The following is a 25,800-nucleotide window of genomic DNA, read 5'->3' on the forward strand; positions in this document are numbered from 1 at the left end:
GTTGCGCTGGAGATCCACCCAGTGATGGACCATGAACAACATCAGGTCCGGTCGCACCAACTCATCCTCAGGACGGAGCATGTGGTCCATAAGGCAAAGGTCCTCCTCATTGACTCGGACTGCAGTCTCCCCGCGTGCGAAGATAGAGCAGCCGATGGTGCGCTGGATGCACCGCAGTACCGGGTGAGAGATGGCAATGCTGCGGTACTGGGCACTGGTGGCACTCATTATCCCAGTGATCAGACGCCATAAATGAGCCTTGTCGAACCCCACGCGATGGTCAAGGAAATCGGTATCGGGGTCGCTGTCAAATCCGAACCACTCACGGAGTCGGACCAGAGTGAGCCGGTGCGTCTGGTTGAGCATCTGGAACTTGATGTAGTAGTTGCCATGCACATCCTGACGCAGCTTGAGAGAGGAGAGGAACTCGAGGGTAAGCTCGGTGTAGCAGTTACGCTCGATTGCCCAGAAGGCGGGAGTGAACCCAATCCTTCCAGTGAGACGAAGGAATTCCTCGCGAACCCCAAAGGCATCCAAAGTGTCGAAATCGACTCGGCGCGTGTTCTCATAAGTGCGCTGCCGGAGGTAGAGAAAGCGTTCCAGCATACCATGGCTGGAGAGAGTGAAGTGAGGGGCTGGGTAGTCTGCTGCTCGGGGGGTTTCCCTACCCGAGATGGGGTCAGAGTCATCAGAGTTGTACTCTATAGTGCCCAACCCAGCCCCTGCTTGTGCGAGAGAAGGGTGATAGGAAGACTGAGAAGAATGAGAAGAAGAAGAGTGAGAGGAGTTACCACTGGTGCGAGCTGAACTGGCGCCTAGCTGAGACCAGTCGTGGTCCTCAGACTCTGAAGGAGAGGGAGTAGGGTCCGGTATCCCCTGTTGGATACGGAGATCCCTCTGTCGGCGAAGCTCGCGTTGTAGGCACTCTTGGTTGCGCTTGGATCGGAGCTCGCGGTTCATGGGTGATTCTGGTTCACTCATGATGGCTGTGATGCGAGTCGCCTGACTGTTGATGCGAGTCGCACTGGGTAGCGATGCGAGTCGCACTGGCTGGTATCTGGCGGCAGAGGCGATCTAGCAGAGGCGGAAGAAGAGAGAATGAGAGGGTTGTGATCGTGGTGAAGAGGGCAATGGAGAAAAGGGAAGTGATAAGGAGGTTTCGGCAGGGAGAGATGGAGATGGGTGTGATCGATGGAGAGGAGGTGAAGGCCGGCGGGTAGAGAAGGGAGAGGCTAGGGTTTTGGGTTGAGGGTTCGGTTGAGGCTCACACGGAGTTGATTCGAGTCGCAACGAAGAAGAACGAGGAAAAGTGGAATGTGGGGTATGCTGGGCAGAGAAAGAGAGAGGAAGAAGAAGAAGATACGGCTTTAAAAAGGAAGCCGCACCATTTCGATGCACCTATTCAGTGCTGCGTCGGTTCGCAGCGATGCGAGTCGCATCATGATGATGCAAGTCGCATCACGTTGGTGCAAGTCGCATCAAGTGGAAATTGGCAGTCCAAAACAGTAAAAATAACTAACAAATCTAACTAAAAGTAAAAGTAAACTAAAAAGGCTTGGGTTGCCTCCCAAGAAGCGCTTGTTTCAGGTCTCAAGCTCGACCTTCCTTGTACTAATCTTTTGGTGAGACTGGGTCGGAGAGACCCTGAACAAACCGTTCCTGACAGGTATGATCAGCTACATAATGCTTGAGACGCTGACCATTCACTTTGAAACTCCCACACGCGTCGTTTCCAATTTCAATTGCACCAAAATGATGTACCTTGTGCACAACAAATGGACCAGACCATCTAGACTTTAATTTCCCAGGAAAGAGTCGCAACCTGGAGTTGAACAAGAGAACTAGATCGCCTTCCTTGAAGTCGCGAGACATGATATGCTTGTCATGAATTCGTTTGGTCTTGTCTTTGTAGATCCTTGCACTCTCATACGATTGCTGACGCATTTCCTCCAATTCGTGCAAGTCGAGGATGCGCTTCTCTCCAGCTGCCAACAAGTCCATGTTTATAGCTCGAGTGACCCAAAACGCCTTGTGCCCAATCTCAACTGGCAGATGACACGACTTTCCATACACCAGCTTGAAAGGGCTCATCCCAATCGGTGTTTTGAATGTTGTACGATAGGCCCAGAGTGCGTCACTCAATTTCAAGGACCAATCCTTCCTTGTTCGTGCCACGGTCTTCTCCAAGATATACTTGATTTCTCTGTTGGAGATCTCGGCTTGTCCATTCGACTGAGGATGGTAAGAGGTAGAGACCTTGTGCGTCACTCCATGTCTTCGCAGGAGATTGTTGAATTGACGGTTTATGAAGTGCTTTCCTCCATCACTGATGACAGCTCTTGGCACTCCAAAGCGAGGAAAAATGACGTCATTGAATAGTCGCTTCACCGCGTCTAAGTCTGCTCTTCGACAAGCCACTGCCTCGACCCATTTTGACACGTAGTCAACTGCAACTAGGATGTACTCATTCCCAAAGGAAGCTGGAAATGGTCCCATGAAATCTATGCCCCACACGTCGAAGATCTCGACTTCGAGAATGGAGTTGAGAGGCATCTCGTTACGATTGGTGATGTTCCCAGTGCGCTGACACTTATCACATGCCATCACCAAGGCTTTCGCATCTTTAAAGAGAGTTGGCCAGAAGAAACCACATTGCAAAACCTTGGCGGCTGTCTTGGAGAACGAGGCATGTCCTCCGTATGCGGACGAATGGCATTGATCAAGAATAGAGCGTGTCTCCTCGTGTGGTACACAGCGTCGGAAGATGTTATCGACTCCTAACTTGAAAAGAAAGGGTTCGTCCCAGAAGTAGAATCGTGAGTCAGATTTCAGCTTCTTCCGTTGCTGATAAGTCATGGTGGTTGGAAGAAACCCAGAGGCCAGGTAGTTGGCAATGTTTGCATACCAAGGGTCTGAATACCTGCCTATGTGGGTTGCAATGGGTGTAATGCGAGTCGCATCATGATGAATGCGAGTCGCAAGGCACTCCATGCGAGTCGCATCAAGGCTATCCAAAGTTGAAGTCGAGAAGAGCTGCTCGTCAGGGAAGGAATCATCAATTGGCAAGTCGGCAGATTTCTCGTCATCTAAACGAAGTCTAGAGAGATGATCGGCGACGGTGTTCTCGACTCCTTTTTTGTCTCTGATCTCGAGATCAAATTCTTGCAGGAGAAGAATCCATCGTATCAATCGAGGTTTTGCGTCCTGCTTCTTTAACAAGTACCTGAGAGCAGCATGGTCAGTGTAGACGATGATTTTCGAGCCAACGAGATATGGTCTGAACTTGTCGAGGGCAAACACAACAGCAAGAAGTTCTTTCTCGGTAGTCGTGTAGTTCATCTGGGCAGGGTCCAGCACCTTGCTAGCGTAGTAGATGGCACACGGTATCGTTCCTTTCCTCTGCCCAAGAACTGCTCCTACTGCATAGTCGCTCGCATCACACATGATCTCAAAGGGAAGTGACCAGTCAGGTGGTTGCAGGATAGGTGCTGAAATGAGAGCTTCCTTCAAGTTATGAAAGGCGTTGACGCATTCGTCAGTGAAGACGAAGTCAGACTCTTTGACGAGCAGATTGGTCAATGGCTTAGCGATCTTGGAGAAATCCTTGATGAACCGACGGTAAAATCCAGCATGTCCTAGAAAGCTTTGCACTCCTTTGACGCTTGTTGGAATCTTCAGTTTCTCGATCACCTCAATCTTGGCCTTGTCCACTTCTATCCCTTTTGAGGTCACGACATGTCCCAGGACGACTCCTGACTGAACCATGAAGTGACATTTTTCCCAATTCAGAATGAGATGGACCTCCTCACATCTCTTCAGGATTTTGCACAAGTTGGTCAGACAAGAGTCGAAACATGTTCCATACACCGAGAAGTCATCCATGAAGATTTCAACCTCTTTCTCAATGAAGTCTGAAAAGATGGCCATCATGGCCCTTTGAAAGGTTGCCGGTGCATTGCACAAACCAAATGGCATCCTTCGGTACGCGTACGTACCGTAAGGACAGGTAAAAGTGGTCATTTCTTGGTCTTGTGGGTGAATTGGTATCTGGAAGAAACCAGAGTAGCCATCCAGATAGCAAAAATAGGAATGTTCTGCCAGTCGTTCGAGGAGTTGATCAACGAATGGTAAAGGGAAGTGGTCTTTGCGTGTGGCCGCATTCAGCTTCCTGTAGTCGATGCACATGCGATGCCCCGTCACCACACGGGTCTGGACTAGCTCATTCTTCTCGTTTTTTACCACAGTTGCCCCTCCTTTCTTTGGCACGACATGGACTGGGCTCACCCACTTACTGTCAGAGATAGGGTATATGATACCGGCGTCCAGAAGCTTGAAAATCTCTTTCTTGACTACCTCCTTCAGGTTCGGGTTGAGCCGTCTTTGGTGTTCAACAGATGGCTTGTGATCATCTTCCAAGAAGATTCTGTGTGAGCAGATAGATGGGCTGATCCCTTTCAAGTCGTTGATTGAATACCCAATCGCGCCTCGATGAAGCTTCAATTTCTCCAAAAGCTTGGCGGTTTGTTCGGGATTCAATGCTGCATTTACTATAACTGGGAGAGATCGATCTGGTCCAAGGTATTCGTATCTGAGGTTGGCTGGTAGAGGCTTAAGCTCAAGAGTGGGTTTCTCTGCTTGGTCTATGATGCAAGTCGCATCATGCTCCTTGCGAGTCGCATCACACTCCTTGCGAGTCGCATCAGGTGTACTTGAGTCGCCTCCACTAGCTCCAAATTCTTCAGACCTTGGGATGCGACTCGCATGGGGTTGATGCGGGTCGCATCCAGTTTCTCCAAAGTCAGCTGTTTTCACATCTGCTCCACATACTTCCGAATTCTTTATTTCAACTTGCATTTCAGACAGAAATTCGAAGTGCTCGTTCATACTCTCATTGGTCCGCTCAAGAAGATAGTCTTCTACCAAATCCGTTAAACATTCTTCGATCACATCTACTCGGAAACAAGATTCGGTTGAAGGATACTTCATGGCGCGGTCGATTTGAAAACACACTTTCTCTCCTCCGAAGTTCATGGTCAGCGTTCCTTGAGAGACGTCGATGATTGCACCTGCCGTTCTGAGGAAAGGTCGTCCCAAGATGATGGGGACTTCCTTATCCTCTTCCATCTCCATGACAACAAAATCGACAGGTACGAAATACTTACCGACTTGAACTGGTACGTCTTCCACAATGCCAAGTGGTAGTCGTACCGAGGAGTTTGCTAGTTGTAATGACATTCGCGTTGGTCTGAGCTCGCCTACCCCCATTCGTTCATAGATCGTGCGTGACATGAGACTCACGCTTGCTCCCAAGTCACATAGAGCTTTCCTGATTGTTGCCTTTCCTATGATACAAGGAATGGAAAACTTACCTGGGTCGTCTAGTTTGGGAGGTAGGTCACTCTTCAGAATGGCACTGCATTGTTCCGTCAACTTCACTGTCTCATTCCCCCCCAAGCTTCGCTTGTTGGATAGGATATCCTTCAGGAATTTGGCATAGGAGGGCATTTGAGTTAGGGCATCGGTGAACGGGATTGTGATTTGCAAGCCTTTGATCACCTCAGTGAATTTTGCGAACTGTGCGTTTAACTTGTTCTCAGCTAATCGTCGGGGAAAAGGCACAGGTGGTCTGTAAGGTTTTTCAACTCCTTTCCCTTTCTCTCTGTCAGACTTGTCAGATTCCTTTGATGCGGGTCGCACTGTACCAATGCGAGTCGCATCCAGAGGTTCTTCTGGAGTCGATGCGAGTCGCACTGTGGTGGTGCAGGTCGCATCAGGGGTGATGCCAGTCGCATCAGGGGTGGTGCCAGTTGCATCAGGTGGAATCTGATCAGCTGGGAAAGCTGGTTCATCGTACTGGGCCCCACTCCTCAGTGTGATAGCCTTAGCTTTCCCTCTTGGATTTGGTTCTGGCTGCGCGGGCAGCTTGCCAGGTTGAGGTTGGCTAGATGTGACGATATGACTCAGTTGTTCTAACAATTTGCTTTGGGTGGCCATTTGAGTTGCCATCGATTGCATTTGCTCCCACATCATTTGGTTCATCTTCCCTTGCTCGTGTGTGAAGTTCGTAGCATAGGGAGGCACATAGGGTCTGGAAGGGCCAGCTTGAGGAGCTCGGTTGTTCTGGTTTGGGAAGGAGGTGTTTTGGTAGAAGTTCCTGTTGTTGTTTCCCCCAGAGGAATTGTTCCAGTTGTTGCCAGATGAAGGATTCACAAAGGAGTTGTTGTTGTTGGTAAAGTTGGTGAAAGGGGGTCTGGGAGCATTGTTGAAAGGTGCAGGGTTGTGTTGACTCCTATTCCAATTCTGTTGTTCTATTGGATCCTTGGAGTAAGATCGGTTGAAGGGAGGTTTCGGAAAGAAGGAATGTTCATTGTTGATGGAGTTGACTTGCGCATCCTCCTCTTCATCTTGCACCAATGGACACTGCTCGTAAGCATGCCTCTCGTCACCGCACATGACACATGCTTGCGGTTGTTGCTCCACTGCCTTCACACTCAACTTATCCATTGCTCGTTGCATGGCGTCCAACTTGGCGGTTAGAGCAGTAATTTGATCCACTTCATACTTTCCTCCTCCTCCTCCTGGTCGGGTGTTGTCACGGCCGGACCATTGTTGATTCTGCGCCATGTTATCAATCAGGTTCATGGCCTCCAGAGGTTCTCTCGACATCAATGCTCCACCTGCAACTGCATCAACATTGGTACGAGTACTTTCGGTTAAACCATCATAGAAGGTTTGAATCAACAACCAGTCAGGAATGCCATGGTGGGGGCACGAGTATTGCAACTCTCTAAATCTTTCCCATGCCTCATTGAGGGGTTCATTTGACCTTTGCCTAAAACTGGTTAGTTCATTCCTTACCTTGGCAGTTCTTTTGTGGGGGAAAAACCTAGTGAGAAACAACTTAGATAATTCCCTCCAACTGGTAATGGAATCCCTCGGTAATGATCCTAACCATTTCTTTGCCTTGTCCCTAAGAGTAAAAGGAAATAAAGCAAGTTTGGTGTAATCAGCTGTGGCCCCATTGGTCTTAATGGTTGTGATACACTCGAGGAAGGTTTGGAGGTGAGCATGTGGATCCTCGTGATCCATGCCATTGAAGACATTTTGTTGAACCATGTTGACGACTCCTGGATTGAAGTTTGGTTGTTGTCCGGGAATCCTTGGTAGTCTGATTGCACCTCGGACATCTCCTGCCCTTGGCACGTTAAACTCTCTCAAGGTCCTTGGCATGAAAATATCCATGTCGTCGTCAGATTGGTCGGTCAAGTCTTATCTTTCTCTTTCTCTGTCAGCGTCCCTGTCCTCCCTGCTCGGATGTTCTGACATTGTTTCTATGATGCGAGTCGCTTCAGTCTTGATACAAGTCGCTTCAGGTGTGATGCGAGTCGCTTCAAGCTCGATGCGAGTCGCTTCAGTTGATGTCTGAGCAGGAACTGTGTCTTCTGGAGGTGTGTCGTCGAAGAGTGGTCCTCTGCTCCTCAGTTGATAAGTCAGTTTGTATTTACCTGCAGGAGGAGGGATGAAAGCCAGTTTTTAGTGATAAGGAGGTAAAGCAAAAGAAAAGATACAATTTAAAATCTAGATTAACTAAGAAAAGTAAAAGATCTAGAAAGGAATTGATAGCCGTCCCCGGCAACGGCGCCAAAACTTGTTCGCTTCTCAGAGTGTGCTTACAAAGTTCCAAATACAACTAATTGTACTTGTTTTAAACCTTGAATCCACTCACGTCTAGGATTGCAAGTGTACAATCCTATCCGTGTAGTAAAATAAGGTATCGATCCTCAGGGACGGTTAAACTCAATTCTAGACTTTCACAAATCCAAGTTAGGTACTAGAAGTTTGAAGAATTGGGTTTGATTTGTTTATGTTTCCTAATTTCAAAAGACAATTCAATTAAAGGTAAATGAAAGCGATTAAAAGATTTGGTTTTGAATCAATTATAAAAGGTGTTCTTAGGGTTTCATACTTCATCTCAAACTTTTCCTTCTCTGGACCTATCATACAACTCGCATCATCTCTGATGCGACCTGTGTGATGCGACTCGCATGGCCCTCGAGCAGAGCTGACATGAGTTCGTATCTAAGTTGATTTCTTGTGCGAGGCTTCAACCTGTGGCTCTCGCCTACTGGTATCTATCATAAATTGATTGTCTGGTTAACTAGAAGTATCTATAACCTCTCGATAATAGAAATTTCACCTCTCGGTTACTATTGATCTTAGATCTACTTCAAGTGCTCAATTACAATTGCAAGATACATCAAGGCCTAATTACTAGAAGAGATGCTATAGACATCTAACAGTAGACAATCAAGAATCAATCAAGAAATCACAATCAAGCAAACGATGAATACTCAAACAACAATCACACAAGTTCAACATTAGATCAAAACATCATTCAACTCAAAGAAAAGGTTTGGAGATTACATCTTAACCCTAAGAACTAGAGATCTACTCAAGCATAACAAAAGTAAACATGAAAGAGAGAGAGAATAAGCAAATCATGATGGAGCTCGAAGATCCAAAGTAGATTGGAGAGGATCTTGAAATCTTCCCTTCTCTTCTTCTTCAATCAAGCTCCAATCTCCTTCTTCTCTCTTGATCTTCGCTCTTTTTGTGTTCTGGAATGTAGAGGGGGAAAAAAGCTCTCCAATTTCTGGCTTAGGACCTCTTTATATAGGCATTAGATCTGACTTGGAGCTTATCAGGTCGAATTTGAATTGGGCGGCAACAGTTGATGCAACTCGCATCAACTGGATGCGACTCGCATCAGATGGTCTTCAAGAGAGAGCAGTGAGGGTCGCATCACAGGTCGCTTTGGGCTTGGATGCGACTCGCACCAGGTGAATGCGACTCGCGTCAGAGCTTCCTGAAGTCTGCCTTTTGCCTGATTTCACCTGATTCCTGCAAAGTAGGAACCAAAATATAGCAGTACCACATTCTAGGGATATTCAATGTAAAATGTGCTATTTGTTGGTTCAAAATATCATTTTCTGTATGGAAACAAGTCAATATAATAGGTCTAATAATGTGACATCAATATATATTAGCCACGTGTCGTTGTATCAGTCTAAACTCTAAATAACTTAATTTCTATATGAAAGTTATACCGGTAATTGAGGAGTATTTGTTCAGTAATTCAGTTCCATTAATCCAAACTTTCTTTGGTTTTCTGCAGCTGATCCTGTACACCGAAATGTGTTGCTTATTGTCTTCTTATTTATTTTGGTTCTCTTTTGACCCGCCATAGTAATCTAATTGCGATTCATTTTTTTGACGTTTTCGTATCGAATACCAAATAAAATGCTAAAAAACGTATAATACGTTTTATTCACGAATAAAATGCGAAAAAAAAATTTGGTTTTTTTTTTTTTTTTACTTCCTTGTAGTACCGAATCATTTCCGAATTATATCCGAATTATTTCCGAATCACAAATTTTTTATCCCGCTTAACTGAATCCAAACTATTCATTTGTCACTGTAGCCTCCGCCACTGGAAGCAAATCTGCTCCTTTTCTTGAGAAAAGGAGGACCCTCTCTCCAACAAGAATGAGACACTTTTCGCGAGGATAAAAAAATGACTTTTTGCGACGGACTACTCTTATTGTTCAGTTTTTTCTTTTTGCGACGGACGACCGTTATAAATGCGTTTTTTCCCTCGCAAAAAGTGTCTACTTTCTTGTAGTCATCCGAATCGTTCAAAATCGATTAAACGGCTTCAATTATATTTTTCTTTTATATCAATATAATCTATTAAAACAAATTAGATGTAATTGAATCCGTTTGATCGATTTTGAACATTTCAAATTAGAGAATAGGAAGCTCCAAAAAGAAGCAGATTTCATTCCTACGCCACCTCCCACCCACACACTTAAATATCCACAAACCACCTGTCACTAGACTTACTGCACCAAGCCAGCAACAAATATCTACGAAATAATTTATATATAAATCATGACCCCCCCACAAATATCTACAAAAGAATTTGATATCGTTCACATACTTCGATATTTTCACACTAATAAATAAAAGTATTGAAATAAATGATAGTTGAACAAAAAGTTATCTATGCAAAAAAAAATTTAGTCCGAGGGCCTCATAATCAAAGTTAAATTCTACATTTTTTCTTTTAAGATCAGTTGGCGATTGTCAATCGAATGCGTAGGAGCTAACTCCGCTGCACTCTAAATAGGAGAGTAGGACTATTATTTCAAATTCGACTGTTCATCTATATTGAGATTCGGGCATGAAAAAATTTAACGGTTAGATTTTGAATAACAGGATCCTGCTCTCCTATTTGGAGAGCAGCGGAGTGGCATCCCGAATGCATATCCTCTGCATTAACTCAAAAAAGAATCTTTTGAGTTAACAAATCTCAACCGTCTGATTTTAAATAGAGCCAATCCGGTTATGTTATGAAGGGGCTCTTTAGTCTGCACGAATCTTAAAACAGATTGGATGGCAAGGATTCATTAACTCAAAAGATTCCCTTTTGAGTTAATGCAAAGGATACGAATTTGTGTCAATCAACATATAAAGATCACTTTTGTAAATAACGGTATGCGGTCGTCGGACAGACATGATATTGCCAAACGATTAATCAGAAATAATCGGGTATAATTGGAAATAATCAGTTGATTAGTCGAAAAAATCCATGACAGTTTAGTCACCGTCAAGGACTAATTTGTCGATTAAAATAGACGTTTTTTACAGCACTGATAAAGATATATTCCAATATAAAAGAAATTAATAAAACTCAAAGAAGCTGTAAAGTATAAAACTACGTGTCTACATCCGTCATTAAACCACAATCCGCCAAATAGATATTAATATTTGTAAATAGTTTTTTCCTATTTCCACTCTATGAATCTTTTCATAATGCCCAATATACAACAGTTCAAATGTTTGATGATTCTAGTTTGCCGAAACTTTTATTTTTACCATATTCTAAAAAAAAAAAAACTAAAAAATTATGTTTTATGGAAAATTCCAAAAATACTAGGACCGCTTATTCAATATGTGGCTCCATTTTGGGATAATTTAGGTTCTTGGGAGACCTCCAATTCACTATACGATCCTCAAGAATAAAAATACAAATTGAATTGGAGACCCTGGTATTTTTCAAATTCTCTAATTTCAAGGGTGTTTTGATTTTTTTTTAAATGTTATTAATAAAAATTTCGGTCTAATTTGTTGCATCTTACAACAATTTATGACATAGTTTTCACTTTACTGAATAAAAAATGAAATAAATCACACTTGAACGAGAAGCTTACCTACTAGTAAAGGCCTACAACACAATCACCTGATATTATTATATTTTTTTTTTGTACAAGTAAAGTTGAATGTTAACTGTTTTAATATTAAAAAAAATTTCATCCGGTTTTCAAACATATAACTTTTTACATGGAAAATATTATCTTTGCTACTAAAAGAAAAGCTGATTTTTGTTACATTTACAGTTTTGAACATATATATATCTCGTTTAATGTTGCACTCATCACTACAAGGCAATTTTAGTTGTATGAGTTCTTGAATAGTTGAGGAGAAAAAGAAAATTATATCTAGAGATGAATTATTTGCAAGTAATTGCTTCCAAGAGAAAAAGAAGTTCCACCGAAGAAAATTCAGAGATTTAATTAGAAAGAGAGGAGAAAAAAAAAATAGACGAATTCATTAAATTATAGACAAATTGGTCAAACTGATTCAAATGAAAATAAAAGCTTAGAACTCAGGTTTAAACAAATAATGACTAACCATGATTAAATTGAACAGTACTGTGAAAAATAAAGTACCAAATTTTGTCGAACAAATATTTCTTATATCTCTTATTAAGTATGTAAATGTTCGAATTCGTAAACGACTGTGATTAAAACGAGCCATTTACGAACATTTTTCGAATTTTGTTGACTTAACCACCAAATAGTAATGTGTTTTCCCAGCCCTAATTGAAATGGACGAGTCCTACTCATCGTCACTAAAATTGGCAATTACAATAAGAGGAGGGATCAAGTTACAACAATTTTTAAGTTACAACAAGTTACAATAAGCATTTTCTACAATTTCAAAATCCAAATCGTCGATCCAAACCGTTAGATGTGATCTCTACAATAAAATGTGCTTGGAGACCAAATTTTACATTTTTTGGAATTTTTTTACTATTTATTAAGATGGGTACAAAAACTAGTCAAATTCATATCATTGAATTTTGTACCCATCTTAATAAATAGTAAAAAAATTCTAAAAAATGTAAAATTTGGTCTCCAAGCACATTTTATTGTAGAGATCACATCTAACGGTTTGGATCGACGATTTGGACTTTGAAAATGTAAAAAATGCTTGTTGTAACTTGATCCCTCCTCTTACAATAAATGTCATCGACAAATTGTCTCTTAGCTGAGATCATAGTGACAAGATTCACATATAATTTATGAATAATTTGGATTTGAGTGGTTGGCAAATTAATGCGTGTATTATTTGGTTTCTCTAATTATTGGCGAGCTTTACAAATTATTCGTGGACTATTTGTGAACTTTTATTTTTGCTCTCTTGTAGGAAAGTTTGTTTTTTCTCTTAATATATAATTTTAAATTATTATCGAATCATAAATTTTTAATCTTGTCGATCCTTTCTCGAATCATTAAGTTGTCACTATGGCTGTGACTACTCGGTGATAGGACTACTCATGAGCCGAGTTGAGTCTGAGTTGCTAATCAAGTTTCGAGTCAAAAAACTCGACTTGATTTCAACTTGCGACAACTCGAGTCAGCTAGAGTCAACTCGTGAGATAGTACATCAGGGGCGGACCCATGTGGAACCAGAGGGGGGCAGGCCTGGATTTTGAGTTTTTGTGGTGATTTGTCGATTTCGATTGACTCTGCCCCTCCCTGAAATTTTTTTTGTCCCTCTCTGGATGTTTAATTTCTAATTCGGGTTAAATATAGGGGTAAAATCAGAATAATTTTCTTAAATTATGATTGGTAATTAGAATTATAAGTTAGACGATCAGAAATTACAAGTCAGATTATTAGAAAATATAAGTCAAAGTATTATTTTTTATCAAGTACCCAATTAGTTAATGGATTTAAACCCGATTCGATAATTTTTTGCCCCCCCCCCCCCTGACGAGAATCCTGGATCCGCCCCTGTAGTACATAGTTTATCAAATTAAAAATTACATACATAGTTTATCAAATTAAAAATTATCAAAATAAAGTCTAACAAAATAAATAGTATATAGTTTATCAAAATAATACATAATTTAAAACTTTGCACAGTAGCAAATACATAATTAAATAGTACAAAGTTTATTAAATTACTAAATAGTATAAAATCTAACAAAGCATTATACAGTTTACCAAGTTAGTGAATCAACTGAATTAATTTTGAATCGAATTAAAAGCAACTTGAATTTAACTCGTGAGACAACCGAGGCATGAGTTTTTTTGTGCACCCCTACTCAGTGGCTCGGCACCATGATGCCACAGGAATATACACAAGAATCAGCTTACTGGGGTTCCGCAAAAAATCCAGGTCAAGAGTAGATCCCTTACATCCAATGTGGACCCCATCCGTGACGTAGCTATTTGGAGAATCTATGGAGAATCTCCTAACCCAATTATTCCAACTTATTTAATGTGATGAGAATTTTACAATATTGACCCTGTAAAATTTTACAATATTATGCTTGGTCCGGAGAGTAAAGGGGAAATATCTGATAAAGAGGTTTAGAAAGAAACTTTGTTTTTTGTTGGGGGATTGGGGGAGTGCGTATTCTCTGAGATATCTCAACTTTTGGGTGACCGACGTGTCCGGTGCCTATTCGAGGGTAATAGAGGGGGTCAGTATTATGTTTGCTTTGAGATTCGTGTAGAACGTATTTAAACGGTTGGGATTTTCCATAAAGTCACGCAAAGTTTGAGATATCTCAGAGGATACGAATTCGGGATTGGGGAGGGGATCTGTAGATTTTTTTTTTTTTTTTTAAAGTATCACTAAATTTTGAAAATTTATGAAAAATGATCTTCACCAGAATTGATGCTCGGTATGAAAATTTGAAGATGCTCGATATCAAATTTGAACACATATGAGCCTACCTCCTCTCATCATTGCCACAAAAAAAATCAAATAAATAAAAACCGGATCCCAATTCCGGTTTGGTGAGAAAATAAAACCGGACTCCAATTTCGATTTTCCACTTTAATTATTTTAGGTTCCATCTCTCTCACTTTCTTCTTTTCTTCATACAATGGATTAGATATTAAAAAAAAAAAAAAAGGCAAAAAAATCACAGCTTAGTTTAACAAATTGTAAAAAAAAAGAAGAGAAAATTGACCATCAGGTCTGGTAATGCAAAGAATAAAAAATTGGAAAAATGAAAACTGGCTATCAAATTCGGTTTCTCAAAATACAACTTTAAAATTGAAATGGGTTGTGCTCTGTGTAACATTGTGTGGCATGTGATACCGAAAATCGTATAAGGTTTTCAAATTTTCATACCGAGTACCATTTTCGGTGAAGATGGTTTAAAAAAAAAGTTGTAATCATTTTGATTTCCTAAATTTGAAAGATTTAGCGATATTTAAAAAGAAAAAATTCGAATCCGTATCCTCTTAAGTACTGTAAAAGAGAATCTTTTACAATCAGTGAAACCAGATCGTTCTTTTAACTTTACACAAATCTCAAAGCACAAATAATGCTATGCCATCTTGAATAAACATAGTTTTTGAGTTAATTTGAAGCCGTAAAGTAATGGATTCCACCGTTCAATAGTTAAGTGGATAATTGAGGGGAGAGGGAGTAGGGGATGAAGAAAAATAGATACATAATCATATTGTACACTTGTACAAAAATATACAATTTTACTTATTACACAGAGTTTCATAATGCTAAGTGTGTGGTGAGACAAAATTTCACAATTATTTCATTAGTCATTACATGCATAAATTTTTATTCATTATGAATCTCTGCAAAAAAAAAAACACTATATTTTTTGGCTAGGATGGAACAAGTACCGATTTTTTTATTTATATCCAAAAAAATAATTAAATTTCAAAAAATAACCGAAGTTGAACGACATTTCGAAATCTACCCAGACCGGAAATTTTTTTTCCGGTAATTCAGTCCAAAACCGGAAAAAAAATTTCCGGTTTCAACATTCCAACAGCGGCTTCAAAAAAAAAAAAAAAAAAGAAACCGGAAAATTTTTTCCGGTTTCAACATTCGAACAGCGGCTTCAAAAAAAAAAAAAAAAGAAACTGTAAAAAAAATTTCCGGTTTCAACATTTTTTTCTTTTTTTTTAGATTTTTTTTTATTTAAATAGAAATATTTATAAATTATTTATTTTTTTGTATTGAAATATTATAAATGTTTAATATATTTCTTTGAAAATATATGGAATACTATATAATTTGATTTATTAGAAAGACTGCTACAAATAACCCGGATCAACATTTTTCATGCCGGATTTTTTGCGGCTGTAAGAAAAATTAATATATTTATTTATGTGGAAAAAAAATAAAAATGCTTAGATTCTGAGTTATTGATCCCGGTTCAAAAGTCACTTCTAGGTAATCCAGAAAATATTGTGATCCATCTAGTACATTTAATTTATTAAAAGTTGTATCTATTTTGAGAATCCTTTTTGAAAAACAATCATTAAATAAATTCAAGTTTTTGTTTTTTTTCAAAAATAGATAAATTTTTTAATAAATTAAATGTACTAGATGTCTCACAATATTTTTTGAATTACTTAGAAGTGACTTTTGAACCGGGATCAATAACTCAGAATCTAAGCATTTTTATTTTTTTTCCAATAACACATAAATAAATATATTAATTTTTCTTACAGCCGCAAAAAATCCGGCATGAAAAATGTTGATCCGGGTTATTTGTAGCAGTCTTTCTAATAAATCAAATTATATAGTATTCCATATATTTTCAAAGAAATATATTAAACATTTCTAATATTTCAATACAAAAAAATAAATAATTTATAAATATTTCTATTTAAATAAAAAAAATTTGAAAAATAAGAAAAAAATGTTGAAACCGGAAAATTTTTTTACGGTTTCTCTTTTTTTTTTTTTTTTTTTTGAAGCCGCTGTTGGAATGTTGAAACCGGAAATTTTTTTTCCGGTTTTGGACTGAATTATCGGAAAAAAAATTTCCGGTTTGGGTAGATTTCGAAATGTCGTTCAACTTCGGTTATTTTTTGAAATTTAATTATTTTTTTGGATATAAATAAAAAAATCGGGAACAATTATCTATCTTTGGAATATGCCTCTGAGTATAATTTTTTTTTAACAAGTATCCGTCTTTGAAGGTTTAAATTAATCATTTTTGAAGGCCACTCCTGTATCTCGCAAGTTAAAACCATTTGACATTTGCAATATATATGTAATATGAGCAAATTTTCTCCTTCTAATTTGTTGGGAATTGACTTGACAGCTCTTTAGAGTAAAAGCATGTGCCTAGCATATATTCTCCAAGTATATGTGAAAAAAGAGGAGGGTTTAAATGCACTATAATTTTTATGTTTCAATATACGCTACATTTTTTTAATCTTTGTTTTTAAAGTTTGAACAGTCAATTCGAACTGCTCAACAAATTTTTTATAATAAAATATGTTTGGAGACCATTTTATATTTTTTTTAGATAGATACAAAATAACTGTTTTAAGGATATTCTGAACCATCCGATAAAGTGATATTGTACCTATGTAAAAAATAGTAAAAATATAAAATTTGGTCTCCAAAAATATTTTATTATGAAGATTATGTTGAGCAGTTTGGATTGATTGTTTGGACTTATAAAACAGAGATAAAGAATGTGAAGCATATTGGAGCACAAAATCATGGTGCATTTGAACCCTTCTCGTGAAAAAAATGCTGAGATAATTTTCATGTATTTCAGGGATTTACACGACCTATTTTCTATTTGACTACTATTATGGATGATATTCCTCATTTTGCATGCAGGAGATGAAATAACATTTTGAATTTGAGTATTTTCAGGGTCTGAAAGAGAATTATTTAATTATTAGATAAAAATATCTCTAAAAAGCACCACTATAATCTTCTACGAGGGGGAAGCTGGCGTGGTCTATTAGGTGGGATTAAACATTATTTATTCTTTAATTGATTCGCCATTTTCTCTTTATATTTGATACAACAAGAGAGAGAAAAGAGGATAAAGGATTTAGAGCAAGAAGACATGCTTCCCTAAAAGGCTCTTTCTCTTTTAATTGGTATCTTTCTTTCTGATTGTACTGATAACTTTTGCCATCCAGTAGGTTTTTACTAGTATAGCACAAGCATCAATTAGTGCAAATTGAGACAGCTTCTTTTCTTTTCTTTTTCCCTTTTTTCAGGATTATTTTTGCAGTATATATTAATATAAATGACAATGAGCCAATTTGTTTTTATTTTTTCCCTTAGTGTTGTACCAGTATAGTTTGAAAGAATCAACTTTGTCGATGAAAACAAAGGATACTTGTGTATTTTTTTTCCCTCCCTAGCTAGCTTCTCTATTATCTCAAGAATTGTACCAGTATCAGACTACCAATTAACATAAGTGAGTTAGCTTGATTCTAATATATCTTTCTTTTAGTTTTTGAATGCCAACTATTTTCTTGCAACAATAGTAGGCGATTGCCCACTAGCAATAATAGAAAGTGAAAATCATGGCACAAGCCATTTTCAAAATAAGAGAGATCTAATCAGAACAACTAACATTAAACTTCATTTTTTGTTTTTTTGTCGACTGCCAATTTGCTCTTTTTCCTTCCTCTTCTTTTTTTCTAAGCCTTTATTATGTGTTGTTTCTTGGTGTCGTGACTCGTGAGTATCTTTCTTCAGCTTTCTTTGTTTATTGGCTTGTTCTGATCTGATTACGGCTTAGTGCTGTTTTGTCTTATTATTTTTCTTTTTAAAAAAGGAGAGTAGTGTTATCTTCCAATTTCCTGTTTTTTTTCAGGAACATGTTTTCCGAGTAATTAAGTAGCAAATTCCAGGTATTCCATTTTGATTTATATCATTAATGTGTTCAGTTTGATTAAATTAGTAGGTATCCTGATTTCATAGGTTTCATTGTGCAACTATTGTTCATTTGAACATTTTTTCAAGTCCTGTATTCTGATCAATGCAACATATTATCTTTAATTCTTGTGAATAGTCACTGGTATACCTTCTCTCAAAGAACAAAAAAAGGATACAACAGAATTTTTTTTTATTTATACTAGTACAATTTCCTGATAAAACCCCTCTTCCATTCTCAGCCTTGCACAAATTTAAACAAGCCAAGTATCAAGTATGCAAATACAAAATACCATGCTGAATTTGGACTCCTATCCTGGTACGAGTTGCTTGTCTTGGTGGAATGGTGGCTTGCCTTTGACTTCCGGGCGGGCTCAAGAAAAGACCCTCAATAGTGAAATGGGAAACTGTAACAGGGTAACTGGTGTTGATTCCGTATCTAGTCATTCTCGACATGACTTGGAATTGAGCGATTCTAATTTACATAGAAGGTGCACCTCAGTACAATCAGGTACTAATCTTATGGTTCTTTTTCTAAAAAAAAATTGTTGTACATTTTTATTCTGGAATTTTAACATATTTTATACTTTAGTTGGTGTAATGTCAATCTGATCTGTGCCGAGCTTGTCAAGATTGCATGGTCCTACAATGATTCATTGCCTGTTCTTACCATTGAGATTTCACTAGCAATTAAATATTAGGTGTTTTCACACAAACACACAAACTTCTGTATAGACACACACATAAATTGAAGATAGGAAGAGAATGAAGATAATTAAAGAAAGGGAGAGGTTTTGGATACAGACAGATATAAACAACGAGATACTTAAAGCATGGTGCTTTGATTATTTTCAGGTTTATATGGCATATGACATAGTAACAGTACTGCTGCAAGTTCGTATAGATATACAATTACTTGACTACCTTTATGCTGGTGTTTTATATCAGGTGATAGAAATAGCAACTATGTTGCTAAGATTGATTCCCAGTCAAAGCCGACACGTTCTGTGGCTAACACTGGAGTTCTTTTTCCCCATCCGTGCATTGACTTTTGCCAACCATTTGTAAGTTTTCACCCTACAAAATGAACCACAATTTGAGAAAATTATTCATCGCTTATATAGACATCGTCAAAAGTGCAAAAAGTTAAAAATTGTTGTACAATACATCCTTTTACTTTCATATGGTTACTCCAATTTTACATAAACATAACATCTTTTTACTGTGATTTTTTGGGTCATTATCAAGCTACCGTTTTGTGTATTATATCCAACTTCATTATATATTTCCCTGCTTTGACATCTTGCATAGAAATTCGGTTAATTTTAGGGTATATTAGTCAATGCATCAATGACTCTAAATTGACTGTTTTTTTTCTTTAAATGACCATTTATCAAAGCTGAAAATCTACTCCTGAGTTGTTTACTGTTATAGATCATATAAAACTAATTTCATGCATCATTTCATTATTTCTTGCCTTGTAAATCATTTGATCACTCTTATATGAAATTTCTCAGGCTTGTGTACCATATACTTCTGCTGAATTATACTCTGGCAGGATGTTCCATTCATATGGATCACATGCTGTGGTATGTATTATATAGAGTTAGGCTGGGGTGCTATGGATAGCATAGTGGCCTCTATGCTACGGCTCAATATTCGAGTTTTCAAAATCCAAACGGTCGATCCGAACCGTTCATCTTATTCTCCATATTAATATCTGCTTGGAGACCAAATTTTATAATTTTCTGAATTTTTTTACTATTTATTAAGCCACTTTGAAAATCGCTAATCCAACGGTTTTACTGTTTTGTGCAGCCACCGTTGGATCAACAATTTTGTAAAATACTTAATAAATAGTAAAAAAATTCAGAAAAATGTAAAATTTGGTCTCCAAGCAGATATTAATATGGAGAATAAGATGAACGGTTCGGATCGACCGTTTGGATTTTGAAAACTCGAATATTGAGCCGTAGCATAGAGGCCACTATGCTATCCATAGCACCCCAGCCTAACTCGTATTATATATATATACATTTTTACAATTACTAATGGGTTCGTTTCTCTTGGAATTAAAGACCAGACTTACTAAAACCCTCATATTTTGTTTTGGTGGACCCGTAGGCTTTCCATCCCTCATATTTCTCTTAAACAGAAAATTAAATAACTTGCCCCAGCACATAAGAAACAAAAATGAGAGCAATCTCCATGCTTCTGTCCTGTTTAGATGCAAAGTGCTTGCTAAGTTCCTTAGTTAAAAGACCCTCAAGTAATGACAAAAATGACAATATATATATTTCATTACCACACCTGCTGATACTGAAACACAAAAAAGGTACATTGCTGTATGATATGAAGAGAGAAGAGAAATTTATTGTTTTAATTTTAATGAAAGATATGTTTGACAAAAAGTTACCACTTCAACAGTTAAACTCCAATGTTTCTGGACTTGCAAGTCCTCGGGTCCCGCTGCCTCGACAGCCTTATGATGAAGAGCTGATATATGTAAATCCAAAGCAGTATCATGGAATTCTCCGAAGGCGACAGCTACGTTCTAAACTTGAGGCCAAAAAAACGCTCACCCAGGGCCGCAAGGTACTTCTATTTTGTTGTTTTAACTTCTAACTTAGTTTCCTTTCTTTTTTTGAGTTTACTTTTGAGAGAGAGACTATATTAATTAATCCCTTTTTGTTGTTGATTTGGTACTCAACCCGTAGCTAAAGTGTGCCAGTGGGTTATTTCCTTTTAGCTTTTACTATTTTGCAAATTTAAATCTTGCATTGATTAAAAAATAACAGTCAATAGTTATAAAATACTTGTGAGTAAACAACTTGTCTGAGATATTTTGAATAATTAATTTCCAAATATCCTGTGATGTAAAAGGTGCATCCCTTAAATGTTCACAGCATGGCCCCTAAGTGTAATGCCAGGTGTCAGTGGCAGTGGCAAAAAAATGTTGTGTTTTTGAAAATGGGATAAGTTTCAAATCGGAATCGGTAAATATCCGTGTTTTCCAAGGAACAATATTTGCAAAATATCTGCATTTTTCAAAGAACTTGTCTCCTTTTCTGGCAGCCCTACCTTCATGAGTCACGGCATCTCCATGCAATGAGGCGAGTGCGGGGATCAGGTGGTCGATTCGTAAACACAAAGCAGCTTCAACAACACTGGGTTCCATTCGAGTTATAATTACCCAACCAGGTGTTTCATTTCGACTATAATAACGAACTTAGCAGAGAACATATGCATCACTGGGTTTCAACTTTCAACGGCATTACCCTAGTAATCTCCGGCAATTCATCCTTGGCTTTCTTCTTCTAACGTTGAAATTTTCTTTGATTGTGCTTCTGGTCTCTGGTTCTGAAGCTTAAGTTTTATTGCTTTGATCCTGTGAAAGTTGGTTATTATGTACTGTTCTGGTCTGTTTTTGCTTACATGAAAACTATGGACTTTGGACTTCTGTACTTAGATTTTGCATGGGAGACTCCCCTTTTTCTTTTTGGTCATTTGATTAATGGAACCTAACAAGTGTAATATGAGTTAAATTGTTTCTCCAATAATCAAATTCCAAATTATAAATTTTGGGCTTAATTAATGGACCTATATATAGATGCACTAATAGTTTTGAATGTTTTATAATTATTAGGCAGGCATGCTTGAACCCATATTGCAGTGAGCAACTTAAAAGATAGACAAACACTAACATGGGCATCAACCAAATTTGATTCAATGTGTGCTGATTGAACATTAACATTTGTAGGAACAGTTTAGATTCACGGAACGGTTGAAATTAATACCAATCTAAATGTATGTGTAAATCTCAACACAGACAGGTGGTTTAGACTGGACATCAAATCGAATTTGATCTGCCCCCCCCTCCCTGGACGAATGTGCCCTCATTTTGTCTAGGGGTGTCAATGGCACCCTTTTACCCGTTTACCTGACCCGTATCGTATCCGCAAATATGAGTTTTCCGTTATCATATCCATCCGTTATTATATAAATAATTTTTAAAAATAAAATTATATATATATATAGATATTTGTATGAAGATGATACATGATATAATAAAGTTTTGTATTTTATTAAATTTTCATAATACAAATTAGTTGTATTCATTATTTTTTTTTCTTTTATTTTTTGTTTAAAAACATATTTTATCGAAAGCACAAATCGAAATGTCAATGGCATTTTTTTATCCGTTTACTTGACCTGTACCGTATTTGAAAATACGGATAAGGGTAAAGATTATTTTTGTTATCATAACAGGTACGAGCATGAAAATGCCTCCACCCGACCCATATCATACCCGTTGACATCCCTAATTTTGTCTTTTATGGTAAATAATTAATAATTTTATTTTCTAATTTAGCAAATACATAACTACTCATTAATATGAAAATTCAGTTCCCTTAAAACCCACTCCTTAATTTGAAGCAAAAATGTAGGCTATATTCCATCCCATTATGATACATAAATAGTGGGACAATTAGCATTAAATTAAATTATGTCAGCAAATATGAAGCCGAAAGGAACTATACAAAAATTTCATGATGACATTCTTGTCAGAAATCTACATATTTGTTGCAAATGTTTGATGTTGTGTACCACAACTGGAGATTCCTGACAGAGTGACAGTTCCAAAATAATGAATGGGCCTTTCCACCTTAATAAAGGCCTGACACCCCAATCCTATGAATTCACATCCCCTCAGGTTACTTCACTGAGTACAATTGAATCGAACGGTTCAAAATTATTCATTTAAAATTGGCACGAATCTCAAAGCACAATTAATTATTCACATCCCTGCGCCATCCCAAACCGGCATCGGCTGAGAGTAAATATGGACCGTCAGTTTTAATTGTGTTGAGTGAGATACCTGGGAGGATACCGATCCCCAATCCTTCCTCTGCATTAACTCAGAATAATGCATCTCGACCGTTCAATTAGATTGCTGGCCAATCCGACTTGAGGTGGAATGCACGGAGCGGTCGGAGCCCCTTTAATATTTAGGCGAATACGAATGGAACTTTCGGAATACATTCTGTATTAACTCAAATTTTAGTAAATGCATTATGCATACAATACCAATTAGTTCGCTAAAATCTGGCAAATATGAAAATGAAAAACAATATGATCAGCCCAAAGCCCAATATGAAGAATATATAAAGTAGGGGTTTAATGATCTGGAAGTTCAGAAAGGAGCCCGAAATATAAATACATTTAAAAGCCCGTAGATTGATACATAAGATTACACAGCTTCAATGAAAAATAGAAAGCCCAAACAGCCGAAATTTTTATTTCTACTTTTTTCTGAAAAAAAATAAACCAAAAAACCCCGGTTTATGAGAAATTCGACATCTACCACGGCCGTAGAACGTCGGTGCGGATCCAAATGTGAGGTCCGCACTATGCTGATGCAGCTCCAAATTGGTGTCCGCATCAGTGTTTTGCGGTGCATCATTTTTTTTGTCTAAAAGAATTTATGTTAGTCATTGGAAATCGCATTCTCTGAGATATGTCAAAAAAATTTGGTAACAAAACTTTGAATTTCAAAGTTAAAATCAGATAAAAAAAAAGAAAAAAAGAGGGGCTACATCGGCATAGTGCGGTCCCCAGTATTTGAAGCCGCATTCATATAGTACAGTCATGATGGAAATGAAATTTTTCAGAAACGAGATTTTCTTAGTTTATTATTTTTTTTTGAACAAATGGTAGATTTAAAAATTTCAGCCCAAACAGTTCTCTGTTGCAGTATTCTACAGTAGGTCTGTCAAACGTTCTAGATAGGGTATGTAAACCCTATGTCGATTCCTCCATGCATATTCTTCTCTTCTTTTCAAGATAATCAGCCAATCCGTTTTGACTTTGGATATATAGATACAAACAAGATGAGATTAATAAAATATTAAAATTGATTTTTTTTTAACAATTTAAATAGACCGTTCATTAATTTTGATGCATACTAAAAGTTTGACCACATGAATTATTCATTGTTGAAAACATGTTTATAATTGTAGTCAGCATTGATTGTTTGATTGTTATAATTATCAAATAAATTTCTAATCAGTATTAATTATTTTATATTTAAAATTTATCCTGAAAAATGTCAACAGATACTGTTCTTATGTTTATAATAGAAAGGTCCGGGAAAGTTCTTTTTGACGATTGACGAACAAAATTAATTTATGAATAATTGTTGTATTCAAGTTTTTTCTAGAGAAATCAGGCATTGCTTGACTATTTTATTATGGTTCATGCATTTGATAGCATCATTACTTTCACGTGTTGGCACGAGAAAAAAAAACCAATTGACTTTTTAATGGGAACGGAATCAACGGATCATGAAGAGGAATATCAAGAGAAGAATAGCGGTTGAAAAGGTTAGCACGGAATAACTGCTAATCTAGCTAGATACCTCTTAAATCTTAGTCACTGAAAATAAACAAAGAAATTTCATGTATATACCTCTTAATTTTTTTGTTTGAAGAAGACCTCTTAAATATTTTAAATTGACATTTTTTTTCTAAAGTTCATAGTATCATATTTATCCTTTAATTCAGAAACTCATATATTTACTCTATTAATTTCATTTTCTATTAAAATAAGTTTAGATTTACAAAGTACTTATTTTACCTTTATTATATAAATAAAAAATATGTATCATGTTGAAGATAAATATATTTTAAAACCACTAACTTTCAAAAAAAGAAGCTGAATATATTTTTTAAATGGTCGGTTGTGAGAGGAAATGATTTATTTTCTTACTTATGATGCATATACAGTTACTTTTAGACATACGCTTGAGTGCGCATCGCAATTAAAAAAAAAATAAACAATTCACCATTACAATCAACCAATTAAAAGACATATATAACATTTCTCTTCAACATACTACATGATTTTTTATTTTTATAATGTACGATAAAATGTGTAATTTAAATTTGTGATTTCTGAGTTTTAGAAGAATAAATACAATATTATTAATTTTAAAGTGAGAAATACGTAATTTAAATTGTTTTTTTTTTGAAGAGTATACACGAAATTCTCACAAATAAGGTGTAATTAATTGCTTGCATTTATTGGAACTGTAAATGGTTAAGACACTGACATGTAAAATGAAATTCAAGGTTGTATTGCTCAGTATAGATAGCTTTCTATTGAATTCTATACTGATTATGTACAACTGATGCAATATTAATTATCTAGAAAGTCTTAACATTCAAACTGTCAAAATTTATCAATCATTCTAGAAGTCACATATATATCAGGCAAGTTGCCGAAATTTTTATTTATACCATAATAAAAAATAAAAATAAATCAAAACACTCCGGTTTGCAGGGAATTCGAAAATTATTCAGGTCGTCAAATTATTTAGCAGCCCTAAAGACTGAAGGCCACCTAATGATTCTACGGCTTCAATCTATTGGGAATGAGGGGTAAATAATAAGGTTGTACCACACAAATGCTTATAAGAGTAATTTCTTCGACCACCTTGTGTGCATACACCAAATCACAAAAAAATGGAGAAAGTAGATAATCACACAAGATACCAACGATAAGCAATAAGCAAGCACAATAAATAAGAGAAGACACATGATTTTACGTGAAAACCCTTTTAGAAGAAAACTACGAAAGCACACGGCACAACTTGACTATATCAAAGAGTCTTTACAAATACAAGAGATTATCAAGTATAATAATACTCTCTTACAATTTCAAAAAAAAAGAGCAAAATCTAAAGAAGACTTGAAGGAAAAACAACAG

At 37.1% G+C, this 25,800-nt stretch overlaps 1 protein-coding gene and 1 non-coding gene across 7 annotated transcripts; both read left to right on the forward strand.

Moving 5' to 3' along the window:
* The first annotated feature begins 6,754 nt into the window (after positions 1 to 6,754).
* LOC144574457 (small nucleolar RNA R71) lies at positions 6,755 to 6,861 on the forward strand. The gene has a single exon (XR_013518224.1). It is a non-coding gene; the product is annotated as a small nucleolar RNA R71 (small nucleolar RNA).
* A 10,223-nt stretch (positions 6,862 to 17,084) lies between these two features.
* LOC144574412 (nuclear transcription factor Y subunit A-4-like) lies at positions 17,085 to 21,887 on the forward strand. 6 transcript variants are annotated; one of them, XR_013518204.1, is made up of 7 exons: positions 17,163 to 17,264; positions 18,276 to 18,544; positions 18,982 to 19,097; positions 19,551 to 19,622; positions 20,461 to 20,628; positions 21,109 to 21,429; positions 21,680 to 21,887. XR_013518204.1 is itself a non-coding variant. In XM_078324377.1 (6 exons), exons 2-6 carry the CDS (start codon positions 18,310 to 18,312, stop codon positions 21,220 to 21,222), a joined length of 705 nt encoding a protein of 234 aa, XP_078180503.1. In that variant the 5' UTR covers positions 17,085 to 17,227; positions 18,276 to 18,309; the 3' UTR covers positions 21,223 to 21,618. The 6 variants fall into 6 exon arrangements, 5 of the variants coding, with proteins under 5 accessions (XP_078180503.1, XP_078180504.1, XP_078180501.1 ...); XM_078324377.1 differs by lacking the exon at positions 21,680 to 21,887 and having other exon boundaries at positions 17,085 to 17,227; positions 21,109 to 21,618; XM_078324378.1 differs by lacking the exons at positions 17,163 to 17,264; positions 21,680 to 21,887 and adding an exon at positions 17,085 to 17,108 and having other exon boundaries at positions 21,109 to 21,618.
* Positions 21,888 to 25,800: the final 3,913 nt, after the last annotated feature.

This window comes from Carex rostrata, chromosome 22 (genome assembly GCF_964058835.1).
Source record: "Carex rostrata chromosome 22, lpCarRost1.2, whole genome shotgun sequence".
Taxonomy (NCBI): domain Eukaryota; kingdom Viridiplantae; phylum Streptophyta; class Magnoliopsida; order Poales; family Cyperaceae; genus Carex; species Carex rostrata.

Excerpts from the sequence above, each read along its gene's own strand:
- LOC144574412 (XM_078324377.1), top strand. The coding sequence starts at position 18,310 with ATGCAAATACAAAATACCATGCTGAATTTGGACTCCTATCCTGGTACG. Across the intron at positions 19,098-19,550 it reads TTGACTTTTGCCAACCATTT|GCTTGTGTACCATATACTTC; the intron begins GTAAGTTTTCAC and ends GAAATTTCTCAG. Across the intron at positions 19,623-20,460 it reads CATATGGATCACATGCTGTG|TTAAACTCCAATGTTTCTGG; the intron begins GTATGTATTATA and ends CCACTTCAACAG.